General features: G+C 39.1%; 1 protein-coding gene and 1 long non-coding RNA gene across 2 annotated transcripts in view; one reads left to right on the forward strand and one right to left on the reverse strand.

Annotated features, from left to right (window-relative positions):
• Positions 1-1,324, reverse strand: part of TACR3 (tachykinin receptor 3) — a 35,872-nt gene extending 34,548 nt beyond the window's left edge. The window contains exon 1 of the mRNA XM_069013276.1: positions 848-1,324. Coding sequence (XP_068869377.1) covers positions 848-1,323 — 476 coding nt within the window. The 5' untranslated portion in view covers position 1,324. The remainder of the gene's footprint in view (positions 1-847) is intronic.
• Positions 1,325-1,626: 302 nt separating this feature from the next.
• LOC138109599 (uncharacterized) overlaps positions 1,627-22,553 on the forward strand; it is a 29,969-nt gene continuing 9,042 nt past the window's right edge. The window contains exon 1 of the long non-coding RNA XR_011150637.1: positions 1,627-1,696. This is a non-coding gene — a long non-coding RNA (uncharacterized lncRNA). The remainder of the gene's footprint in view (positions 1,697-22,553) is intronic.

Consider the following 22,553-nt stretch of genomic DNA (forward strand, 5'->3'; position numbering starts at 1 on the left):
GTGTAAACAATAATAAAGAAACATTTTCCAGGGTAGACTCACAGCACTCTCTGAGAAACAGTCCATCAATGCATCTGTGTAGGAAACCTGGCAACTACATCTCCCCTTTGCGGTATGGGTACTACAGCTCTCCTATTCCATTATTGTCAGGAGTACAAACGTAAAGTTTTTCCCTGACCTTTTTTCTTTGACAGTCACAAAGCTTTATTTTGTTTCAAGAAATCAAAAAAAAAAAAAGAGCACTTTGAAACTATGTTCTTACCAGACCTCCAGATATGCACAGATGGCAACATAAATAGTCTCATTAGTTAAAATCAGGAGGAACATAGCATCTCAGAGCTGTCTGTGAGAAAAGCTGTTAAAAACAGGGTCTGAAGTGATTTCTGAAGAGGAGGCAAATGTCTCTGCCAGCTGCAAAAATACAGAGAAGAGGGAAATTTGAAATCCTCTCCCTTTACACACAATCTCTAGAGCTCCTTGTCAGTATGTATTAGATGACTGGCTGAGAAACAGACTGTTTTCACAGTGGGAAGCAAAACCCTGAGTAATGGCTGCTGTTACAGAGTAAGTATTTAAAGACAGAGCACAGAAAGCAGCTGAAGTCAAACAGAGAGAGGAAATGTTTGTTGTAAAAGAAAGCAGAAGAATAAAAACCAATGAAAGACTGAAGGAGAATGACCAGAGACCAGGAGATAAAGTGTGTTAGGGAGAGATCCTAAAGAAGTGCAGAGGAGAACAATGAATGAACTATTGAGGTCTTTGCCTCTCACCACTATGATTGTTATCTCTGTATTTTTATTTTGGCAGAGAATCTGATTGCAATCTCTCATCCCTAAACTTTTCTCACCTGTCCACAGCGATTGCTGTCATGGAGTAGATGCTGGCGAAGACAGCTGTGATTGGGAAAAAGTTGTGGAAGCGGCAGTAAGCCTCTCCGAAGTACCACTCACTGTGCAGTGCATAGATGAAGTTGATGAGAGTATTGAAAGCAGCCATGGAGGCATCAGAGAAGGCCAGGTTCACCAGGAAGTAATTTGTCACCGTCCTCATGCGCTTGTGAGCCAGGATAATCCAGATGACAATAAGATTTCCAAAAACAGCTACTGCCACCACACCACCGTAAGCCAGAGACCACAGGGCAATGCGCCAAGAAGGTTGTACGAACTGATTGGAGAAGTTGCCCTCCGAGGAGGCTACAGGGGCAGAAGTATTTGCAGCTGGTGCTTCCGGTGCCTGTCCCCAGGGATTGCCTGCTTCAGCAAGGCTCACATTCCACCTGCTGCTCATGCTCATGTTCCAGTTGGCTGTGGGAACCAAAGTCATCTTGGGTGTTCCTCTCCTCTCTTCCAGAAATGATGTACCTCTCCCACCTCCCTCTCCCAACCCTCCAAAATCCCCAGCACCAGGTAAGAAGAGGGAAGTAAGAAAAGGGGAAGTAAGGCAGCTGAACAGGTACTGGGAAGGAGAGCTCTGCCAGAAAAAAATCTTCAGCTATGCTGTTCAAACTGTTAGAAATGCTGTAACAGACACGTCAGGAGAGCTACCTCAGAGTAGAACAGCATCCTACTTCTCTTCTGTACAGCCTCTTGCTTTTGATTTTGCTCAAGGAGAAGGGGACTGGGAGCCAAGGCACATTTTATAGGCTTGTGAGTTCCCAGCGTCATGAAGGGAGTGGAGCGATAAACTCCATCGGCTGGTAAGCTAACACCTCTTTCCCTCTGCTCTCCCTCCCCTTTTATTTCATTCGTTTCCAGCAGCAGGCACTTTCAGGAGCTGTGGAGACCATCACAGGGAAAATGAATTCTCATCTCATTTATGTTGAGAGATTTGTTTTATATTGTTTTTTTTTAAGTTTCATTATTGTGGTTCCTTTTTTAAATAGTCTTTTTGCCTTGTATTTGTAGGGCTAATCAGCTGGCTTAGTTGAAAATCCCAGGACTGAGGCTGCCTTTTTTATTAAAGCTCTTTCCAGATGAATTTATTCCAGATCAATTCAGATCTGCTTTTTTGCTGCTGTCTTTTAATTTAGTACACACTTTCCTTTAAACCATTCTGTTTACCTACAGATTTAGAATAGTGACTCTTTCAGACAAATAAATACATCCTGCTGCTCTCTAATTTCACTTTTCATTCTGTAATATGTAATTGATATCAAGAAACGTTTATAAAGCTATTTGCATATTCAGCAGACACTGATTTTTACTGAAACAGTATGCAGCCCTTAACATACGTGCCCCTAGTTATGGGCAAAATATTAGGGGTTTGTTTTCTTTGTCTTTGAAAAAAATTATTTTAGTTCTTTTTACTGATTTGCATTTATTTCACTTTTAGTACTATTATTATTTTGAGCAAACAATATTTTTATGTGCCTTTTTTGTATGATTTATCTAGTGGTAGAAAAGGGTAAATGAGGAAATTTAAGACCTGTTGTTTTCACATCCCAAATCGGTTTTCTTCTTAATGTGTTAACAACAGCTGGCATTAGGAATGCATGTTTTATGCAAGGGTTGATTGCAAGGGACTTCAACTAACAAACCTTTGTTATTCAATAAGCTGCACTCTTAAGGGAGAAAATCTGTTTTGGTGACAATCTTTCATGTTTCAACAATTTAGAGCTACTACTTTCATCAGCAGAGATTTCAATTGTATCACAGCAGTGGGAGCTATTCAATGTCCCTATCAGCAATGACACATTCAGTACTTTTTAAACAAAAGCTTCAAACAAAAATCAAATACTCCCATGTACCACGTCCTCCCTGATGTATTTACCCAGTGGAAGCAGTGCCTGAACTTTAATTGTCAGGTCTTCACTGCAGTTTTAATTTGAATGACTGTAATTGTGGCTGTTTCTATATGAGCTTTTACCAGCTGACCCCAGCCCAAGCAGCAGCTCACGTCAGGCTTTGCTGAAAACCACAGAGGCTCTGCTGTAAATCACCTGGTGCTATAGCATGCCTAGAACCCACCCATACACTGCAGATGCTTGTAACAGGAAAGTCACTGGAGTTAATCCCACATGTCCGTTTCTTGCGCTTTCACATGTCGGAGGAAAATAACTTTCAGGGATGGGACTATGCAATTACACGAATTTATTGTTTAAAATAACAAACGCATCAGCCAAGGCGTGAGATTTTACAACACCTCAGAGTAATGGCGACTAGTCACAAGATTTAGGGTTACATCGTAATTTATAACTTTCTAATCCAATAGATACTTAAAATGACACTTTGTTTTAGATTAATGACCTATCACCTGTGGCACTTCTCACTGCAATGCAGCTATGTCTTGACCAATAACTTTTCATGTCGCGTACACACAGTTGTCTCTCTTATACCATCTACATTCTTAACTTAAACTATATAAAATCCCACTATTATATTTTAAAACCCTTCACCAAAATACCCAGTGTACAATTTTACTTATAATGATAGGAACAGAAGTTTGTAATCCTTTTGCTTAAAGTCCACAAATCTCTGTCAATTAAGCCAGACCTAGTCTCTTCCAGGGTTGTAAATTAAAGCCTTCTTTAATTGCAGGAGCTTCTACTCCTCTGTCTCCCACATCTCCCCCTCCTTTCTGCACCAAAAAATCTCTGATGGATTTATCAATCATTCGCTGTACACATTGAAACAGACAAGGCACCATTATGAGAACTATTACTATGACTGCCAAAATGTATAGGCCTGTTGTAAGACACTTCTTTACCCACGATGCTAAACCCCATCCACTAAACAAATTATCCAGCCAAGTTCCATCATCGATTCTTATTTTTGACACACCCTCTTTAAGTTGTTGTATGCTCTTGTAAATAGACTCCTAGTGGTCAGACAGATTCATACAGCACATCCCCTCAAAGTCTTTGCATCCATGTCCATGGGCCAGCAAAAGAAAATCAGTGGCTGCTCTATTTTGCAAAGTTGCATGCGTCACATTTTTGACATCTGCTAAAAGGCCACTTAATGCAAGGGATGTAGCGTTAGATTGTTTACTCAGCCAACATCCCAACCGATCCAACTGCTTTAACGCAACTACTGAGGCAACTGGTGGCATAAGAAGAGATGTTACAAGCCTTTTTCCATAGCCCCATGGGGTAAAATCATCTTTGCAATCTGGTCCATATTGATGTGGAGTAGACCTTTTTTGTCTGTGTCTCATGTTGGCAATTGTCTTCATATTAGGAGTAAACAATGTAAGCTCTCCCAAAGGACACGGACCACCCTTAATGTTTGAAGGGATAGCTGGCCATGCTCTGTCTCCACATACAAAAAACATTCCTCTTGGTAATTGCAGAGGAATAGAGCTAGGTGCAGATGAAACTACAAAAGTATTATTACACCAAAAGGAGTGGTTCTTATACACAGGGTGATACGGAGAAACATCTCTCATCAGTGATTGATTCATGTTTGTAGAATGGAACTCAACACAGAATTTCACTTTTACAGAACCAAGGATTTCCAATTCTTCAGGTTCATCAGAGGTTTTAGGAAGATAGGGAGTCCACCATTCCCATGTATTTACTGGAGTATAGTGTTCCCGGACTTCTGATCCTGCAAAGGTACCTCGTAAGGCCCTGCCAATTTTCTCTGGGATTGGCCAATTCTCTATTGGAACATTGACTAGACAAGTTGAAAATGGATTTTCTGGAGTTGTGGTAGACAGACATAGAGTATCCAACCCTGAAGCATTAGCTAAAGTCACCCAAACATTGGTCTTAGGTTGATCGACTGGCAAAGCTACTCCACCAAAAGTAAACAAGACAAACAAAGCAAAAAACAAACTTAACATTTGATTAAATTTCATGTTTCTTCAAAGTTCTCTTGGCAAAAGACTCCTTCTCAAATCTCAATCTCTAAACTAATTTGTAAGAATATTTTTGTATTTCCCAATTTTATTTTGACTTCATCTAATGATGAGGATTATTTGCCAAAAGATCTTTACAACACATTTGCTTATGCACTCTTACATCGATCTAAAACCTAAAATTTACAGCTTTAACAATAAAACAAAAGATTGCAGGTATGGGCTGTAGTCTCTGCGAAGTTCACGTCTGCGTACTCTCTTCTGTACTCGTAGAGTTGTCAGCTTCTTTCTGCGTGTGATATGGTTTCACATTCTTCGCAGGAAGCCATCTAGGTCCCGTACCTGTAGAAATACAAGCAAACCCTTTGCCCCAGGTTATTATTGGGAATAGACCTTTTATTTGTCCTGTTTCTGGATTTCTAATCAGAACCAAAGGATTTTCTCTTAATTTTGCATGTGTGCTATTAGAGAAATGCCTAAATATTGGAGGTCGGGCTCTGCAGAAGAACTATTCAAAAAGTTATAAGCATACAAAGCTTTACTTAATCACATCTGTGGTGTTGCTTGTGCTAGATCTCCCTTTTGCTGATCTAAAATACGTTTCAAGGAATGATGTGTCTTTTCTACAATTGCCTGACTCATGGGCGAATAAGGAATGCCAAAAGTATGGTGAACACCCCAATTCATCAAAAATGTGGCTACTTTCTGGGCTGTATAAGCAGGACCATTTTCTGTTTTTATTTCTTGAGGCACCCCCAAGGAAGCGAAAGCTTGCAAAAAATGCTGACACACATGATTTGCTGTCTCTCCTGTGTATACAGAAGCAAAAACTGCATTGGAAAATGTATCCACTGATAGATGGATATTTTTATATTTTCCAAAAGATGGATATTTAGTGATATCCATTTGCCACAATTGCAAACTCTGTAGCCCTCGAGGATTTACTGCTCCCATGGAGACAGGAGGCTGCACCAGTTGGCAATCTGGGCAGGTATTTACTATTGCTCTAGCCTGATCTCTAGAAAGACGAAACATTCTCATAAGAGCTTGTGCATTCTGATGAAAAAAGGCATGACTCAACTTTGCTTGTTCAAAAACATTTGGCAAGGTGTTCACTATGGCAACTGTTAACTTATCAGCCCTGGAGTTGCCTTCCGCCAGGAATCCTGGGAGTGAAGAATGAGCCCTAACATGGGAGACAAAATATTGATTAGTTCTATTTTGCACAAGTCTATTAAGACATTTAGGATGACCATACGGAGCATTATTGCTAACATCCTTCGAAACTAATCTTTCTATTCTCTTAACTATATTAGAAACATAAGCAGAATCTGTAATCAAATTAAAAGGCTCCGGGAAAAGCTGAATTGCCCTAACTACTGCTGCAAGTTCTACTACCTGGGTTGAACCCTCTGCTATTTGAATATTCTGTTTCCATGTTTTAGTTTCTGTGTCTTGCCATGTTACCACAGAACGATATGTCTTTCCTGATCCATCACTAAAAATTGTCACAGCATCCAAAGGCACTTCACTTAACAGTGGTCTTTCTCTAAAGCTTAATTTTGCCTGAAATAGTTTATGACTAGGGAAATGAATAGAACAAGTACCTGGATAATTCAATAATGCAATCTGAAGTTCTTCTGAGTTTAGTAATGCCCAATCAAAATATTGCTTCTTCAGAGGCAAATAAATTATCGCAAACTCCTTGCCTGCCATAGTTAACAACCTTGACCTGCCTCTGATTATAATCTGAGCTAACATTTCCATCATTGTGAAGATTGTTTTTGGAGATCTGTAAGGCAAAAAACCCTATTCTATTATTAATAAGGGATCTTTGGCAGAAGCATCCCATTGAAATATAAGACCATACAATTGCATTTTTGCCCCCAGTACTGCAAGGAAGAATGGTTGTGAATCTATACAATGATGTGCTTGTCTTTTCTGAAAAGCCTCTGTTACTCTGTCAAGTGCCTTTAGAGCTTCAGGTGTGAGGGTTCTTGGGGATGTAATGTCACAATCTCCCTTTAACAAATCAAAAACTGGAGCAAGTTCATCATTAGTAATCCCTAAAGTAACTCTAATCCAATTTATCTCTCCCAAAAGCTGCTGCAAATCTTGTAAAGTATGAACTTGAATTCGAAGCTGTATTTTCTGTGGCCTTATTGACTGTTCTGTCATTTTCCATCCCAAATATTTCCATGGTGGAGTTTCTTTTATTTTTGACGTAGAAATCTCAAGTCCAGCCCTTTTAATCTCAGTTACAACACTGTCACGAGCTTCCTCCATCTCGGGTTTGCTCCTCTCATATCTCACCGGCAATGCTAACAATTTACAAGCTGGGACAAGATCATCCTCTTTAGATACCTCCCGATGTATAACATTCCAATTTGTTAAAACAGGCTTTTCCCTTAGATTTATTTCTCTCTGCTTATCGGCAGAGGAAAGCCTATTCATATCTTGAAGGCTTAAATTAGATTCATCCACTGATGGTAAACACTCATCCTGAGTTTGCACATCTGCTGTGCTACCGGCGACCCTCCAAGTTGTCATGGGGGCATCCATCTTTGCTTTCATCACTTCCGAAGATGTCATTTCTTGAGGTGTAATTTCCGGGGCCTCCCGCCCTCTGGCACCATACGTCACTTCCGAGGGCTCCCCCCTCTTTTCTTCATCACCCCCCCCCTTTCAGGTGCAATATCACAAGTGGCCGGAGGGGGCGACTGCGAGGGAGCTTGTGGCGCAGTTAAAATTTCGGAGCTGCCATTAATCACTGAGCTGTTCAACAATTCTATCACCACGCGGCAAGCAGGGATTAACAGAGCCGCTGCCTTATCGCGTTTTGAAGCGAGATTGTAAAGTCTGGTTGCAATATCATCCCAAACTGATTTAGTAAAAAGAAGGTCAAAGTCAACATCAGGGGAATTACGGAAAACCTAAAGGAATAAATCTTTCACTTCTTTGCTGGGAAGAGGCTCAGAATGTAACTTCAGCAAGGCATCTAACTTACTATAAACATCCCTCTGTTCTTTTGAAATATTCTCACCCATCTCTTAACCTCCCCGGCCCCTGCCTTCACTCAATGTTGAAGACGGTTTTCCTACTGGCGTGCTTGGGAGAAATCGGCCCGCGACCCTCCATTAAGCTTCCTTTCAGCTTTAGCTCCTGCCGGATCACCCTTCGTTTCAGGGTTCGGCTAACTCACGTTGACCGGGGGAATCCTCTTCATCCTACTCCGACCTCTGCGCTGTAAATCCGCCGCACACCGGGCACTACTTGCCCCTTTCTCGTGCTTTCATGTGTCGGAGGAAAATAACTTTCAGGGATGGGACTATGCAACTACACGAATTTATTGTTTAAAATAACAAACGCATCATTCAAGGCGTGAGATTTTACAACACCTCAGAGTAATGGCGACTAGTCACAAGATTTAGGGTTACATCGTAATTTATAACTTTCTAATCCAATAGATACTTAAAATGACACTTTGTTTTAGATTAATGACCTATCACCTGTGGCACTTCTCACTGCAATGCAGCTATGTCTTGACCAATAACTTTTCATGTCGCGTACACACAGTTGTCTCTCTTATACCATCTACATTCTTAACTTAAACTATATAAAATCCCACTATTATATTTTAAAACCCTTCACCAAAACACCCAGTGTACAATTTTACTTATAATGATAGGAACAGAAGTTTGTAATCCTTTTGCTTAAAGTCCACAAATCTCTGTCAATTAAACCAGACCTAGTCTCTTCCAGGGTTGTAAATTAAAGCCTTCTTTACTTGCAGGAGTTTCTACTCCTCTGTCTCCCACATCTACAGTTCCATTTTGAATTTTAGATCTTCCACCTACCTCTTCTTTCTTCCTCTCCCTGGAGGTGAGCCTGAAGAAAGGCATGGTAGAAAATCTCTGAGTTTGAGAGATGAAAAAATTCAAATGGTGGTTCCAAAGAGTGAGGAACAATGGACTGACTAGTTATAGCAGAGACTTGGACACTCAGCTCTTGACTCCAGCAGTTTCACTCAAGATTTTCATATGGCTATAAGCCAGAGAGTACAAACCCAGCCCTGTAGCCTATACCTTTCTATCTTTATGCCCAAACTAGGAACAAACTAGGACTAGGACTTCATCCTTTTACTAAGCTGATGTGTTTTTCACATTCCCACACCAGCTGCACAAGTGTCCCACACATGCTTCCATTGCTTCCATCCAGCTCTCCCAACCTCAGCTCTATTATTCCTTTCCCTTGATTTCAGCAGAGACACAGGTACCTTATTTCATGCACGCTGTACTGACAAGTGTGCAGCAGAGTGCAAACATACAGGAGCAGAGTGCTGTAGAGCACTGTGGTAACTTTCCCTGCATAGGAACATAAAGGATCTCTTTGAAGTACTTGCTATAGTTCATGGAGTCACATTCTGGTCACACATGTAAATTATGTCTCAGGTTTTCCTGAAAAATGTGCAGTAGTGCTGCAAACTAGGGGCTGGATTTTGAGTTTGAAAGCAGAAGTCTAATTTCTTGTTCTGGAATGAGGCTTATTCTAGCTTTGTCTTGAAAAATTGCTTGCCATTGCATGTCAGGGTTTCAGGAGAGACCATTCCCGTGTGTCTTTTCCTAATCATCTACAGTGCCCCCAAAGGAATTTGTTTTCAATGCATTCTTAGTCACAATGTGAGAAGTCAGTACAAGGTAACGTCTCCTTATTCTAGCAGAGCTATAGGTAAACTGAGTCCTTGAGACTTCCTTTAAACACAATTCAGGGAGTATTTTTAGTCTGTGTTTATGAAATGTCAGCCAGACCACCAACACAGGAGCGTCAGCTTTGCAGTGTAGAAATCAAAAGTATCATTCATTCTGTTTTCCTGTTCAGAGGTACCCTGAGGGAATAAGCCATTCCTGTAGGGAAATTTTTATATGCTATGCTGTTCTCCATCCCCTCTCCCCCATAGATGAGAAGAAAAACTGTGGGGTACCATTAGCATAAAAGGACAACCTAGATTTTTTTATTAGTCATTTGCTCAGTAAGGTGGATGTTATTGGCCTGCAGTATATATCTGAAACTGGCAGAAGAGGTGGCTAATATCTGGAGTTGCTTTGTTTTGAAAAGTGAGAAACTGAACAGCACAGGATAAATGTTGGGCAGCTAGATCACTCTCCCGTGAGGAATATTTATGACTCCTTTTGGAGATGTAAAAATCTGATAGAATAAATTCTCTGTATTCTGTCATTCATTCTTACTGAAACCATAGAGAAGCAGTTTGGTACAATCAATTGGAGGAAAACTAGATTGTCCTACATCCAAAGGGCTACAGCAAAAAAATAGGGTCACCTGCCTTGCTAACATTTTACTTAACTAAATAAGAAAAGATGCTAGGCAGCCAGTCGTTAATTAGATCTTATCTATAGGGGAAATTCACATATGTTATGTGAATTGTCACATCACACATATGTGATATTAGCTGTGCTTCTCTGTCAAAATTTGTATTGATTACACATGTACTGATTGGAGTTTAGTCAGCTGAAAGCCATCGGCATTGAGTTTCTCAAAAAAGTTCCACAGCGACTTTGGTGAAAACATTTGTATTAATAACTTCTGAGTAACATAATCTGCCTGACTGGGATGCACTTTATGCAAAGGAGTAGTACAAAAGAGTAGGATCCGTGTTTTTTCTCAGTATCTCCTAGATAATAGAGGGTAACTGTGCTGGCATTTTCTTCCACAACTCTTACAGGTATGTGATTTCTTATGTTAACTTTTGGCCATTCTAGCTTATGCATATTTGCAGTGGGAATGTTTGATTTTCCACTCTGTAAGACTACTCAATTTTAGAGTGACTTTTTTCTGGTCGTCTGCTATCTGCTATTTGCTGATGGTCATTTGCCCCTTTGCTTTTCCACTGATTGCTACTTTGTGCTTGTGTAAAAGCATGTTGTATTTTTAAACTGTGGTTAAACTTGGCACTATTAGCAGTTCCCCATTCCCAGCTTCACAGAAATACTAGGAAATGTAAAAGAAACATCTGAAGTGTGAACAGAAAAGTAGCTGTGATTGTCTCTACTTCTTTCTTTGTGTTATATAGTTTTAAGCTATTTCTTCACAGTTCCAGCTTAGCTAGCTCCTACTTAGCCAGAGTGGAAGCTAAACTCTTGACTTAGCATCTTGACTAGAAGTTAGATTTAATAGTTATTCTTTTCTTAGCTATTTATGAGATTATGATTTCATTTTCTGCAGCTCTTCTAGTGTACTTGAGTTTTTGTTGGAAATCGTTCTTCCAGTAAATTTTTCTGTGTGCTATGGGAATGATAGACAGTGAATATCATCATTATTGCACAAGTAGGGATTTGTGGTAAAATAGCAGCCCGCATAGTATATCTAATTAGCATAAGCGATAACTGTATCATTAAAATATTTACAAGGCCTGTCCTCTGTCCTTTCTTCAGTATATAGAACAGAGGGCATTGTGAAGTTTGCTTTTGGATTTGCTTGCTTGATTAGGCTTAGCCTATTAACCTCATTCCCTGCCTATTTCCTCCAGTGCCCAGCTGCGAGAAATGATCCTTCAGCAGGAACTTTTTTTATTCTTCAGCTTTGATAGCCGCCATTCATCAGTCGGTCATGAAAAGGTTTAGCTAGGGCAGCAGAATTTATGCAATTTAAGGATGTTCAGCACTGTCCTATTTATCATGCCTGTGTGTTTGCATTGTGCTGCTGTCATGACAGTGCCAAACTACCTAGATTTTGAACGGGTTGCTTTTATTTGTGTAGCTTAAAACACAGTTGGAAAACTCTGAACTTGGTTTCTGATAATTGTTTATGAATGCAAAAGTTTTATTCCTGTCACCAACTGCAAATGACTCAGTAGGATATTTAGCCCCAAACGACACCTCTGACCTGACCCTGAGACACTGGGGGAATGAGGTTTTTTTCCCATGGAAAATGGCTACCATTAGCGTCCAGGCGCATGTGGCTGACAGTGGGGTGCTGCCTCCTAAAATGGTGAATGGCGCAGGATTCCTCCCAGACTAGAGCTGCCAGTGACTAGGATGGTGGCTGCCCTTGGAGTCCCAAACACCACCTCTCACCTGACCCCGCCCCATTGTCGGCCACATGTGACTGGGGGAGAAAGATGGCCATTTTCAATGGGGAAAAAACCTCAGTCTCCAGGTGTCTTGGGGTCAGGTCAGAGGTGGTGTCTGGGACTCCAAGCATAACAAGAGTCCTGGTTGTGGGCAGCTTTGGTCTGGGAGAAATCCTGTGCCAGTCACCATTTTAGGAGGCAGCACCCCACTGTCAGCCATATGCGCCTGGATGCGAATGGTGGCCATTTTCCATGGGAAAAACCCCTCATTTCCCTAGTGTCTCAGATATTGCAGCAAAGGGGTAGACCAAAACCAGAAATATGGTATGTGGCTCTTCATCATGGCTAGAGTGGGCCAAAGGGTGGGGAAAATCAGAGCCAAAGAACTGATTAGAAAGAAGTTTTCTTCTGGAAGATGATGCTGAGATTCAACTTTGCTGGAACTATTTTTAGAATAAAGTAAAACTCAATGTGTCTAGAGATCAGGTATGAGAAACAAACAGTAAATAGAAATGAAGACTATTTTGAATTTCAGATAATATTCACAAATTATTTAGTATGAGAAAACTTTTTTCTTCTTCGATGAAAGATTTCTTCAGCCATTAAGAGTCTTCTTATCCTCCTGAAAGGATAAATATATGTGTTTTACGTTTTTATCAGCATAGCTTAGCTCTCTGCTCTTTAGCTGCTACACACAGGACATGACTGAAGGTGCTAAATAGCTGGTACAGTGAGGTGTCCGTGCCAAAATGTAATTTGTAGGGCACAGTCATTCTGTGAAAAGTAATTCTTATTCATTTGCTTTCCTGGTCAGCTAGGGCTTTGAGAGGAAAATACATTATACAAAGTGTGATACTACCAATTTTTTGGAAGAAATTAAGTGGATTGATTCAAGTGGTTCTTCTACCTGACAGCAGCATATCTGGACAGGAGGTAAAGGCAAAGTGAAATGGAAACATTTTCTTGGGTTATTGTGATTAGTGTTCTTTCCTGCTATTATTGTTTTCCTCTTTACATTCTGTGGGACAGTCCTTGATGCAAATTAATGGGGAACCTTCACGATATTTTTTTTTTCCTAACTGCTGTTTATGCTTTATTTTCTCTAGTGGGAGACAATTTATTTGCAATTGTAAATCCAGGCACCTCTTCCTTTTCATCTTTCTCCAACTTCCTAAGTGCTCATCTAATGACATAGGTGAGGTGAATTAGCAACTAACTTCTATGTGTGCACTGAAAACGTGTTTCCCCGTATTCTTATCTTCTTTTAAATTGCTTAAGTAACTTTTTAAAAAGTTACATTTAACAACAGAATTATACATAAGTCAGAATATGTTCAATTGGATCTTGTAGGTTCAGAACATACAGTCTTGAAATTAACAGGTAGCTGCTGTAGCCACCTGAAATTCCTGTGGGCCTGTTTGCAAGGCCACTGATGTCAATTGAAAATACACCTACTGGCAAAACTATTTCCTCTGTCACCTATGGGGCTCTTTCCAGCAATATTTCCTTGCCAACATCCAAATTAAGGGGGATTTTATTGGTCACTTTTCTGACTCTTGAAGCTACTTATTCAGTTATATATATCACATATAATAAATTTACATCCATATTCTTACATAATAAAATGCATATTTTAAGGTCTCAAGTTGAAAAGGCATGAATGGAGCCACAGTAGCTCAGTGCTGAGTAAAATCAGAAAATAAGATTTTTCGATAGCTTTACCATGTTATTTATATAGCATTAGTAACAAGTCTGTGTTTCACTGTTACCAGAAAAGTAAAACAGATAGGCTTTTTGACTTGGTTTTTTAGTAACAGGAGATATTATTTTATCATTGTGGTATCAAGAGAATATTCTATATTTTTTTTTCTTTAACTAAAATAAAATTTTTATGGATTGGTCTTCATATAAAGCACTACAGGCAATTCACAGATTTAAAATACTGTCTAGAGAGTATTTTAAAAAAAAAAGAATATAATCTCATCCACTTTAGAAGACTAATTGGAATGTTTGTATGAAACTGTATTCTGTCAGCATCAAAATAGTTGGTTGCTCTTTGTTGTACAAGAAAAAAAAAGGAAAAAAGGTATAAATTTACATATGATGTTACTATGTTCATATGACTTTTGACCAAAAATTATTTTACATTTTAAGTGCTAGAGCAGGATCGGAGTAAGTGAATTTTGTAATTGCTTGTGTGGTAGGCATGTGATAATTTAAAAAAGGTGTATCTGCCAATGTGTAATAAATATAGGAGGGAGCCTTTGGCAACATAGCAAACTCTTGTCTTGAAATATATCTATTTTGCATGGGAAGTAAAGCATAAAATGAAAATGTTCTCAGCTATTCTCTCAAATGTGAAACAACACTTGTGTTTTCCTGGTCTACATTTTCTAATCTGATTTGTGCCCTGCCTTTTTCAGAATCCAGTTTTTTTATTTGAGATACAAGTGGAAAGGATATCTGAACTTTTCCACATCCTAAACTACTGTTGTGGGGTAAATGGTGACAATGTCTTGTTGTATCTTGTGCATTTGCCCGTGTGACTGTCAGCGCAAAAAAAAAATTACTGTCAAAACTGATGCACACAGATTATGGTATTCTTATGACATGTTATCACACACTTTCTATTTCTAAACTATAGACCTTCTTAAGCCAAAACTTCTGCTGGTTAGTTGGTGTTCAGTAAAATAAGTCATTTATTTGTCCAAAATCCCATATGAATCACCTCTGTAGACTTTTATGGAGCCTATATATGAAATTACCATGTCTTAAGAACTAGTATTTTTTACTGAAAGTTTATCTGTTGCAAAATGTATTTCTTTTCTTCTCCCTAGTATTAAGGGTCTGTTTCTCTGTTGTGTGACCTTTCTTCTGCCTTTGGAATTGGAATGAAAGGAAAAGCAACTACTGCCGTATCAGTGAAATTCTATTCGTGGCTTCAAGAAGTCAGTCAATCTCTCACACCTTTTCTGCAAACCATTGCACTATCTTATTTCTGCTATGACATATATTTACAAAGGAGTTCCTATTAATTTGATTTTCTATATTCATGTTGAAAGAGATTATTTAAGTGAGAACAAGAGTTTGCGTGACCTAACCTTTCTCAATAATTCAGCAAGTTCCGGAGGTATTGTAAGGCAACAGCAAGGAAGGCAATTAATTTTCTGAGGTGAAGTGACTTAGGCTAATTTATTTTTTTGTGGATATGACATATATCACTAGATGAGTTTTGAACAAGCAGTAGCAAAGAGGGAGGGAGAGGCATGAAAGCAAAATGTAGTAAGTAAATATAATTTGCAAAGAATGCACCTTATTAATTTGGCTCCAAGCATTAGCATTTAGATTTGGTGACTAATAACTTTTGAACAATGTAGAAGGTACTTAGATTTTTATCATAAGGTTCTTTTACAATTTTTTTTTATTAATTCTCAAGTAACAAGCCACTTCTGATCCTCACTGCTGGTTTTGGAAAAAGAAAGTAACTTTCATGTGGAAATGATAAAAAAATCAGTAGATAGCCTTGCTACTGCTTTCCTGATCCCAGTCAAGGCAGGTGGATTGACAGTGTGTCTACGCCTGTAATATGTCATTGTGTTAACAGTGATGGTAATTGATCCTCTGGCGATTTCTCTAACCACATTAATCTGGCAAAGACATTGTTCTCTTTAAAGAGTACCATTTATTTAGGATTGGCACCAGGTAGCTATATCTTGCTAAAAATGCCTTCTAGCTTTGCTGGATTTCTTTTAAAATCAAGATGAACAGCCTTCATGTCTAGGTAAACAGCAAAGGAAGAGGCTCACAGCTTGAATTTTTCACACGTGCACATCCCTGTTCAAAGACTTAAACAAATAGAGAAAAGGTTGTTTTGAAGATATTTTTTTTGTCTTATGGTTGAATAAGATGTTTGATTCCAACAAGTGACAAATGAAAATGAGTTCTATGGAATTATGAACTTAAAAACTAAGCCTCGCTGTAGAAAAATAGATGCAACTACCCTTGCCTGATGCAATGGTTCTTATAAGAGAGTAGCTGATAAACAGACTATCAAAGGAGGTAAGGGGACCAGAATTGTAAAAATTAAAGTGTGAGTCTTCCTTACCCTTCCTGAGGCAAACAGGGAAAAAAAAAAAATCTTTCTATTAAATCTCTTACATTCCCTTCTAGCTATTGTCTGAAAAGAATTTGTTCTCATATAGCAAGCACTGGGGATTAAAGCTATTTTATAAATCTTTAGCTCTTTTAAAACCAGATGGTGGGTGTTGATAAATGTTTGTTGTCTCTCTAAATTGTTCAGATAATCTCATTTTATCAAGTAGAATTTGTAGTGGTAGGAATTATGTGTAGAGGTAGCATTTGTAGGCCGAAGAAATTAATTTCTTGTGTCTGACTTCATGTATTCAGAGTGTTATCTAATGTATTTATTTCCAGATTTATCTGGTGGAGAAAGGGCCCTCCATCTCTCCTGCTGCAGAACACACATTTTCTTTTATGGATGATAAAGATAGGGAAATTTTGGGCTGGCGTACAAATTCCAGCATTGCCCATGAAACACTGCTATCTTAGAAAGATGAACTAATGTTCCCTGCTGCAAAGCAGTGTTTTTCCTTCATGTTCTTGTTCCTTACTGAGTTAGTGTGGGGGATGCCCAAGAAGGAAAAGCAAGGGGCAACTGGAGTCTGAATCTGTGGAAGTAGACAATGACAGCTACTAAAACCAATTTACATTCACTACAAAAAGAGAGAAAACTGGAGAGAAGGAATCCAAAGAAAGAACTAAAGGGTAAAAGAAAAATTACTGAATAGCAGAGAAATGGGTGACTGGAAAGAAAGCATTGAAGATAATTGGAAACTGAACCAAATTGTTTGGGGGATGAGGGAGAGGCGGAAGGACTGAAACACTGCTTTTGTCTGTGGTTGTATTAAGGCTTGTATAATGATGAATTTTGACAGGAATCCATAGTGATGGATGCAGTTTTATCTGTCATCACAGAGCAGCATTTTTTAGACCCCTGCCTTTCAGCAGCAGAATTTTATTCATCCTCCATTACCACAGAGTCCAGATGCTTCTCATGTCTCCAGACTTCAATTGAAAGCATTTGACTTGCAGATTGTGGAAATTGTTTCTGTTGTGAAATATAGCAAAGCATTTTGCTTGGGGGTGGGATTTTTAATGTTTGGGTTTTATGTTTTTTTAAATCTAAACTTTTGAGAATTTCCACTTGGGAGAAAAATCTCCAGCTCTATGTTGATATTTTTGTCTTGATTCAGGACCAAAGTCCATATTGGAATTTCTCATGGCTATACACTGGAGGCTGGGTTTTTGCACGCTATCCAGCTTATGGCATCTCTTACCGGCATCTCTAAGTCATAATGTCAGGAAATTGCGTTTTGATAATATGGACATAAAATGGTATGTTTTACTTAAGGATTTTCTTTACCCAGTTGCAACTTCCTCACCACAACTGCAATCAATCTGCAGCAATCAACTGCGTTTTTCACTGCTGTCACCTCTTGTTTGAAAAGAGCAAACTGTTCTTTTTGTAAAGCAAAGTGCAACCTAGCATTCCAGGTTTATATGACTGACAAATTCACATTGATATGTTAATCAATGTATGTTGTTAGCTTTGTGCCGAGCTCTTTCCTGTCAGAATGGCTCTTTGTCCCACAGGCTTTATTTTCTGCAAGGTGCTTTGCTAATGCAATTAATCATCTAATCCAGGAAATCATCTCCCAACACAGAGAACTGACATCATCTTCTCTGCTGTATATACTCTGTATCTTTTGTCCATGGTGCAATCATAGACTCTTAGATACATTTGCGATGTATTTTATCATTGTAAATTGTTAACCAGCCCTAGCTCGGAATCCCATGCAAAGGGGCTACTGTATATGTATGCATATATATATAGGTATGTATGTATGTATTTATAAGCTTTTCTATCTTTACCATTGATTTTGCTGAGCAGTTGGTCCAGTGGAAATCTCTTCTTCAATCCTATGATGTTAAGTCTTGAAAAGCACATGTATCCAAAAGTTCTAGTTCTATATATAGTATTTCCTGGTTGGCACAGAATGTGTGAGACTAGATTTAGAGATAAAAACCTTCAATTTTTAAAATAAAGGAAGCTCAGTGAAGTAAATTACTCTCCTGAATTTCTACTGCAATGAAAATGTTATTCAACAGCCACTGAGGGTTTCAAATAAAGTGATGCTGCTGCTGGCTTTTTTATCCAATAGAAGATGCCTCAATAGTTCCAGGTAAGTACGGGATGACTCTTGAAAGGTGGGCTTCTGGGTGAAGAGCTGGCCACCAGGTCTTTTCCAGTACAAAGATGGGTAAAGCTGAACCCTCTACGTGACTATGATCAGCTGTAACTTTCTATGTCAGACATATAAAGAAATGAAGAAGTGTATTACGGTCTTTTCCCCAGTGTGCCATTCAACTTTTTGTTCTATGGTGTCCTGGGAAATTACTGAGGAGATCAGATTTAGGGTACCACTCTTAATAGTCATGATGAGACCTAGAAAAAGTGGTTTTATTTACACTTTTGGTAGATCCAAAAGTAAATAATATCCTGCCCCAGGATATTCCATCTTGTCTCTTAAATTTGTGGCCTGATAATTTCTTTGGACTCTCCCTAATATTGTGGTTTATAAAACTCCAAAAATAGCCATTCTCTATTTTCTCCAAATCTGTTAAGATGTATTAGATGTCTTTCTCTTGCAAGGAGAGGATTTATGGTATTTTTAAACGTTCCCAAGTGTAAAATACATCATAAGTCTCATTTCTGTTAAGTGTTGTTGCCTTCCTCTGCAAATCTTGTAGTTACCTGTATCTTTTTTCCTGAATGGTTATAGTTGCATTATATATTAATAGAGCAGTATAATTGTGTTTTGTTCTTTTTACCCTTTCTGGCAGTTAATATGAAGAGTTAATATGTAAATTAGCATGAATAGTTAATACGTGAATTTTAGTTGCTATAAGCCAATACTTTCTAAGAGTCAATCAGCTATTTAAAGCCTAACATGGTGGGCCCATAGCCACAGGGAAAAGCTCTTTATTCTGTGAAATTTGTTACTGACTCTTGGGAGTAAAGGCTCTTTCTATACATGCCATGTTGTTATTTACAGGATTTTAAATTTTTTTCATTAAAATAATATTTCAAAAAGTCTTGCAGAAGGCAATTTGAAGAACTGAAAACATACCCTGAGAAACAGAAGGCAAATGAGAAGGATTTTCACTGGACCACTTTTGCCTTCCAAGATCAGAATCCTAACTTCTGGATTCTTGATATGATTGTCCTTGTGTTAGGGAATTGCAATGGATGCATGCCCAGAGAAAGAGAGAGAGGATCGGAGTCTGGCTGCAGAAATCTTGGAAGCAGATATCCCTTAGGAGAAGACATAGATTAGGATAAGTGGGACATGAGAATTGCCCTGGTAGAAGAAAGCTGGGGCACCTGTCAATTAATTTCTTTTAGAATTATCTATGTATCAGCTAATGAGGTAGGAAAGGGCAGGTTTTTGTTGTATGATGAGTTGATAATTTATAACTGAGGCAGTAACATGATTTTACCTTCTTGTATTTTCTTGGATTATTAAGAGAAAATATAGGCATTCCTATAGGACTTAAAAAAAAGGAACATCAATAGATTGTCAAAACCTGAATAAAAATATCACTCCCTATTACATGCTACTGGTTTTCTACAATGTATAAAAATAACATGATTTCTTCTAAATCCTGTAAGATTTTTCTAGTTGGGATGAATTTTAAAATTAGATTCATAGTAGGCTTTAGCTAGAGATTTTAGCAGTGCCTTTCAGAAGTATAGAAAGCAGAAAATGTAGAAGGAAACTACTGAATAATCATAGAATGGTTTGGGTTGGAAGGGAACTTAAAGGTCATCTAGTTTCAACCTTCCATCCTGGGCAGGGACACCTCCTTCTTGACCAGGTTGTTCAAAGCCCCATCCAGCCAGGCCTTGAACACTGCCAGGGATGGGGTATCTGCAGTTTTTCTGGGCAACCTATTCCAGTTCTTCATTACCCTCACATTAGAAGGTTTCTTCCTAATATCTAATCAAAACCTACCCTCTTAGTTTGAAACCATTCCCTCTTAACCTATCACTACATGCTCTTGCTAAAAGTCTCTCTCAAGCTTTCCTGTAAGCTCCTTTTAAGTACTTGACGGCTGCTGTCAGGTATCCCTGGAGCCTTCTTTGGGCTGAACAACCCGAACTCTCCCAGCCTTTTGTTGGCAGTTTAAAGTTTCTGGAAGATAATCATCATGAGTAAAATGCATAATTCCTTTATAAGGAATATGCATTAGATAAAAAGCAAGCAACAGCTTAAAGTAGTAAGTCTCCAAACTGGTAGGACTGTGGATTAGAAGTGGATAAACATACCCTTTATTTAGCAAAATAGCATAGAAAAAAAAAGAGGCAAAATATACAGTTAGTCCCTCATTAATTATTACTTATGAGGTCACAAGTGGTGTTTCCCACCAGGGCTCAGTATTGGGGCCAGTCTTGTTTAATATCTTTATTGACAAACTGGATGAGGGAATTGAGTGCAATTTGCAGACAACACCAAGCTCGGTGGGAATGTTGATCTGCTGGCAGGTAGAAAGGGTCTGCAGAGGAGTCTGGACAGGCTGGACCAATGTGCCAAGTTGTATGAGATTCAACAGGGCTGAGGGCCAAGTCCTGTCCTTGGGTCACAACAACCGCAGGCAGTGCCACAGGCTGGGGACAGCGTGGCTGGGAAGATGCCCTATGGGAAAAGGACCTGAGGTGCTGGTCAGCAGTGGCTGAACATGAGCCAGTGTGTGCCCAGGTGGCCAAGAAGGCCAATGGCTTCCTGGCCTGTGTCTGTGGCCAGAAGGACCAGGAGGCCACATTTCAAGTTCTATGTCCAGTTCTGAGTCCCTCATTACAAGAAGTACATTGCAGTGCTGAAGCATGTCTAGAGAAGGGCAATGGAGCTGCTGAAGGGTCTGGAGCACAAGTCCTGTGAGGAGTGGCTGAGAGAGCTGGGGGTGTTTAGCCTGGAGAAAAGGAGGCTCAGGCAGAGGGAACCTTATTATGCTACAACTGCCTGAAAGAGGTTGTGGATAGGTGGGGGTCATTCTCTTCTCCCACATAACAAGCAATTTGACAAGAGGACATGGCCTCAACTTGAACCAGGGGAGGCTTAGGTTTGATAATAAGAAAAATATCTTCAAGCATTGGAACAGGTTGCCCAGGGAAGTGGTGGAATCGTTAACAACTAACCCTGGAGGTATTTGCAAGACAGGTAGATGTGGTGCTTGGGGAGATGGCTTAGTGGTGGCTTAGTGGTGACTTAGTGGTGCTGGGTTAGCAGTTGAACCTGATGATATTAGAAGTATTTTCCAATCATATGATTCTATGATAATTAGGCTGGTTGATTAATTTTATCTTCTAATCTGCCTTGTATCTGAAAAACAGTCTGTGCCAGAAATACCTTGACTGCATAACTGCTATTCTCTTGGGATAAGAATCTAAGAATTACACTGACAAGAGAAAACTGAAGACAGCCTAAACGATAAGGGGGAAAACTAGCATTTGCTTCAGAAGGGCAGGAGGCTGTTTACATTTATGTCTGTCACATCTACTTCTTAAAGGTCAATACAGTTTCTTTTTAAGAAAACAATAAATTAAGTAATACAGCAATAAGACATCAAACACTGTAAAAAAATATACACTGTCATTGAAGAAGAATGCTGACATTTTGTAAGAGATGTTGGGGGAGTCAATGGAAAACACTGAAGAAGGGAAATTATGTATTTTCAAACATTAGTAAGAGTTAGTGATATTTTCATGAGAGTGACAGTATTTGCAGTTCAGTAATGGCATTCATTTCAGGCATTTGGGACTGAATTTTGATTTAGAGCAGCTGAAGTAGAATTGTGAGCCCTTCATCAGCCCAGCTACTCCAGTGGAAGCTAACAAAACTGTGTAAGGAACTGCTCAGGAGCTCTTGTTTGCAAATGAGCCTGGAGTTAGCAAAATCGTTAGCGCTTATTCAGATAATCTCCAAAGCATTTAAATTGAGGTACAGGATCTTCTTGGAAGAGAGTACTGCATTTTTGGTGATGAAATGTTCTGGTTTTGTTAGTCTGCTTTTACACCTTGGGAAAGTACCCTGAAATCCTCCTTTCAAAGCCTATGGTATGGACGTCCGTGAATAAATTGTGCAGTCTGGGAGGGTTCTCCATTGCTCTTATAGCGACTTGTGTGTGCCACTTCCTTGCTGAAGGCGGCACTTCCAGCTCCTTCCAGATACCTGTAAGATTGGTGCTAATTAGAGAGAAGGAGAGGTGAGAAAATGTAAAGGTGCTTGTCTTGAGGAAGAAGCAGCTGATGGATATATAGAAGCACAAAGGACAGAGCTCACTGTGTAGCTGCTGTCCACTAAAGAAAGCCTCTGGAAAAGTAGCAGAATTAATTTCAAAGAAGGACCTTCCACCACCAAGCTCTTATTAATAATAGTCAAACTTTTAATAAATGTTAGTCAAGCTACGTATTCCCTTTTATAAAGCCGGCAATATTTTTTTTCTCTAAATATGAATATTTTGAAAACAGCTGCCTGAGAGCAGTGAGAAACATAGAGCAGAAACATCTTGTTTTGTTCTTAATAAA

Source organism: Aphelocoma coerulescens, chromosome 4 (assembly GCF_041296385.1).
Source record: "Aphelocoma coerulescens isolate FSJ_1873_10779 chromosome 4, UR_Acoe_1.0, whole genome shotgun sequence".
Lineage (NCBI taxonomy): Eukaryota > Metazoa > Chordata > Aves > Passeriformes > Corvidae > Aphelocoma > Aphelocoma coerulescens.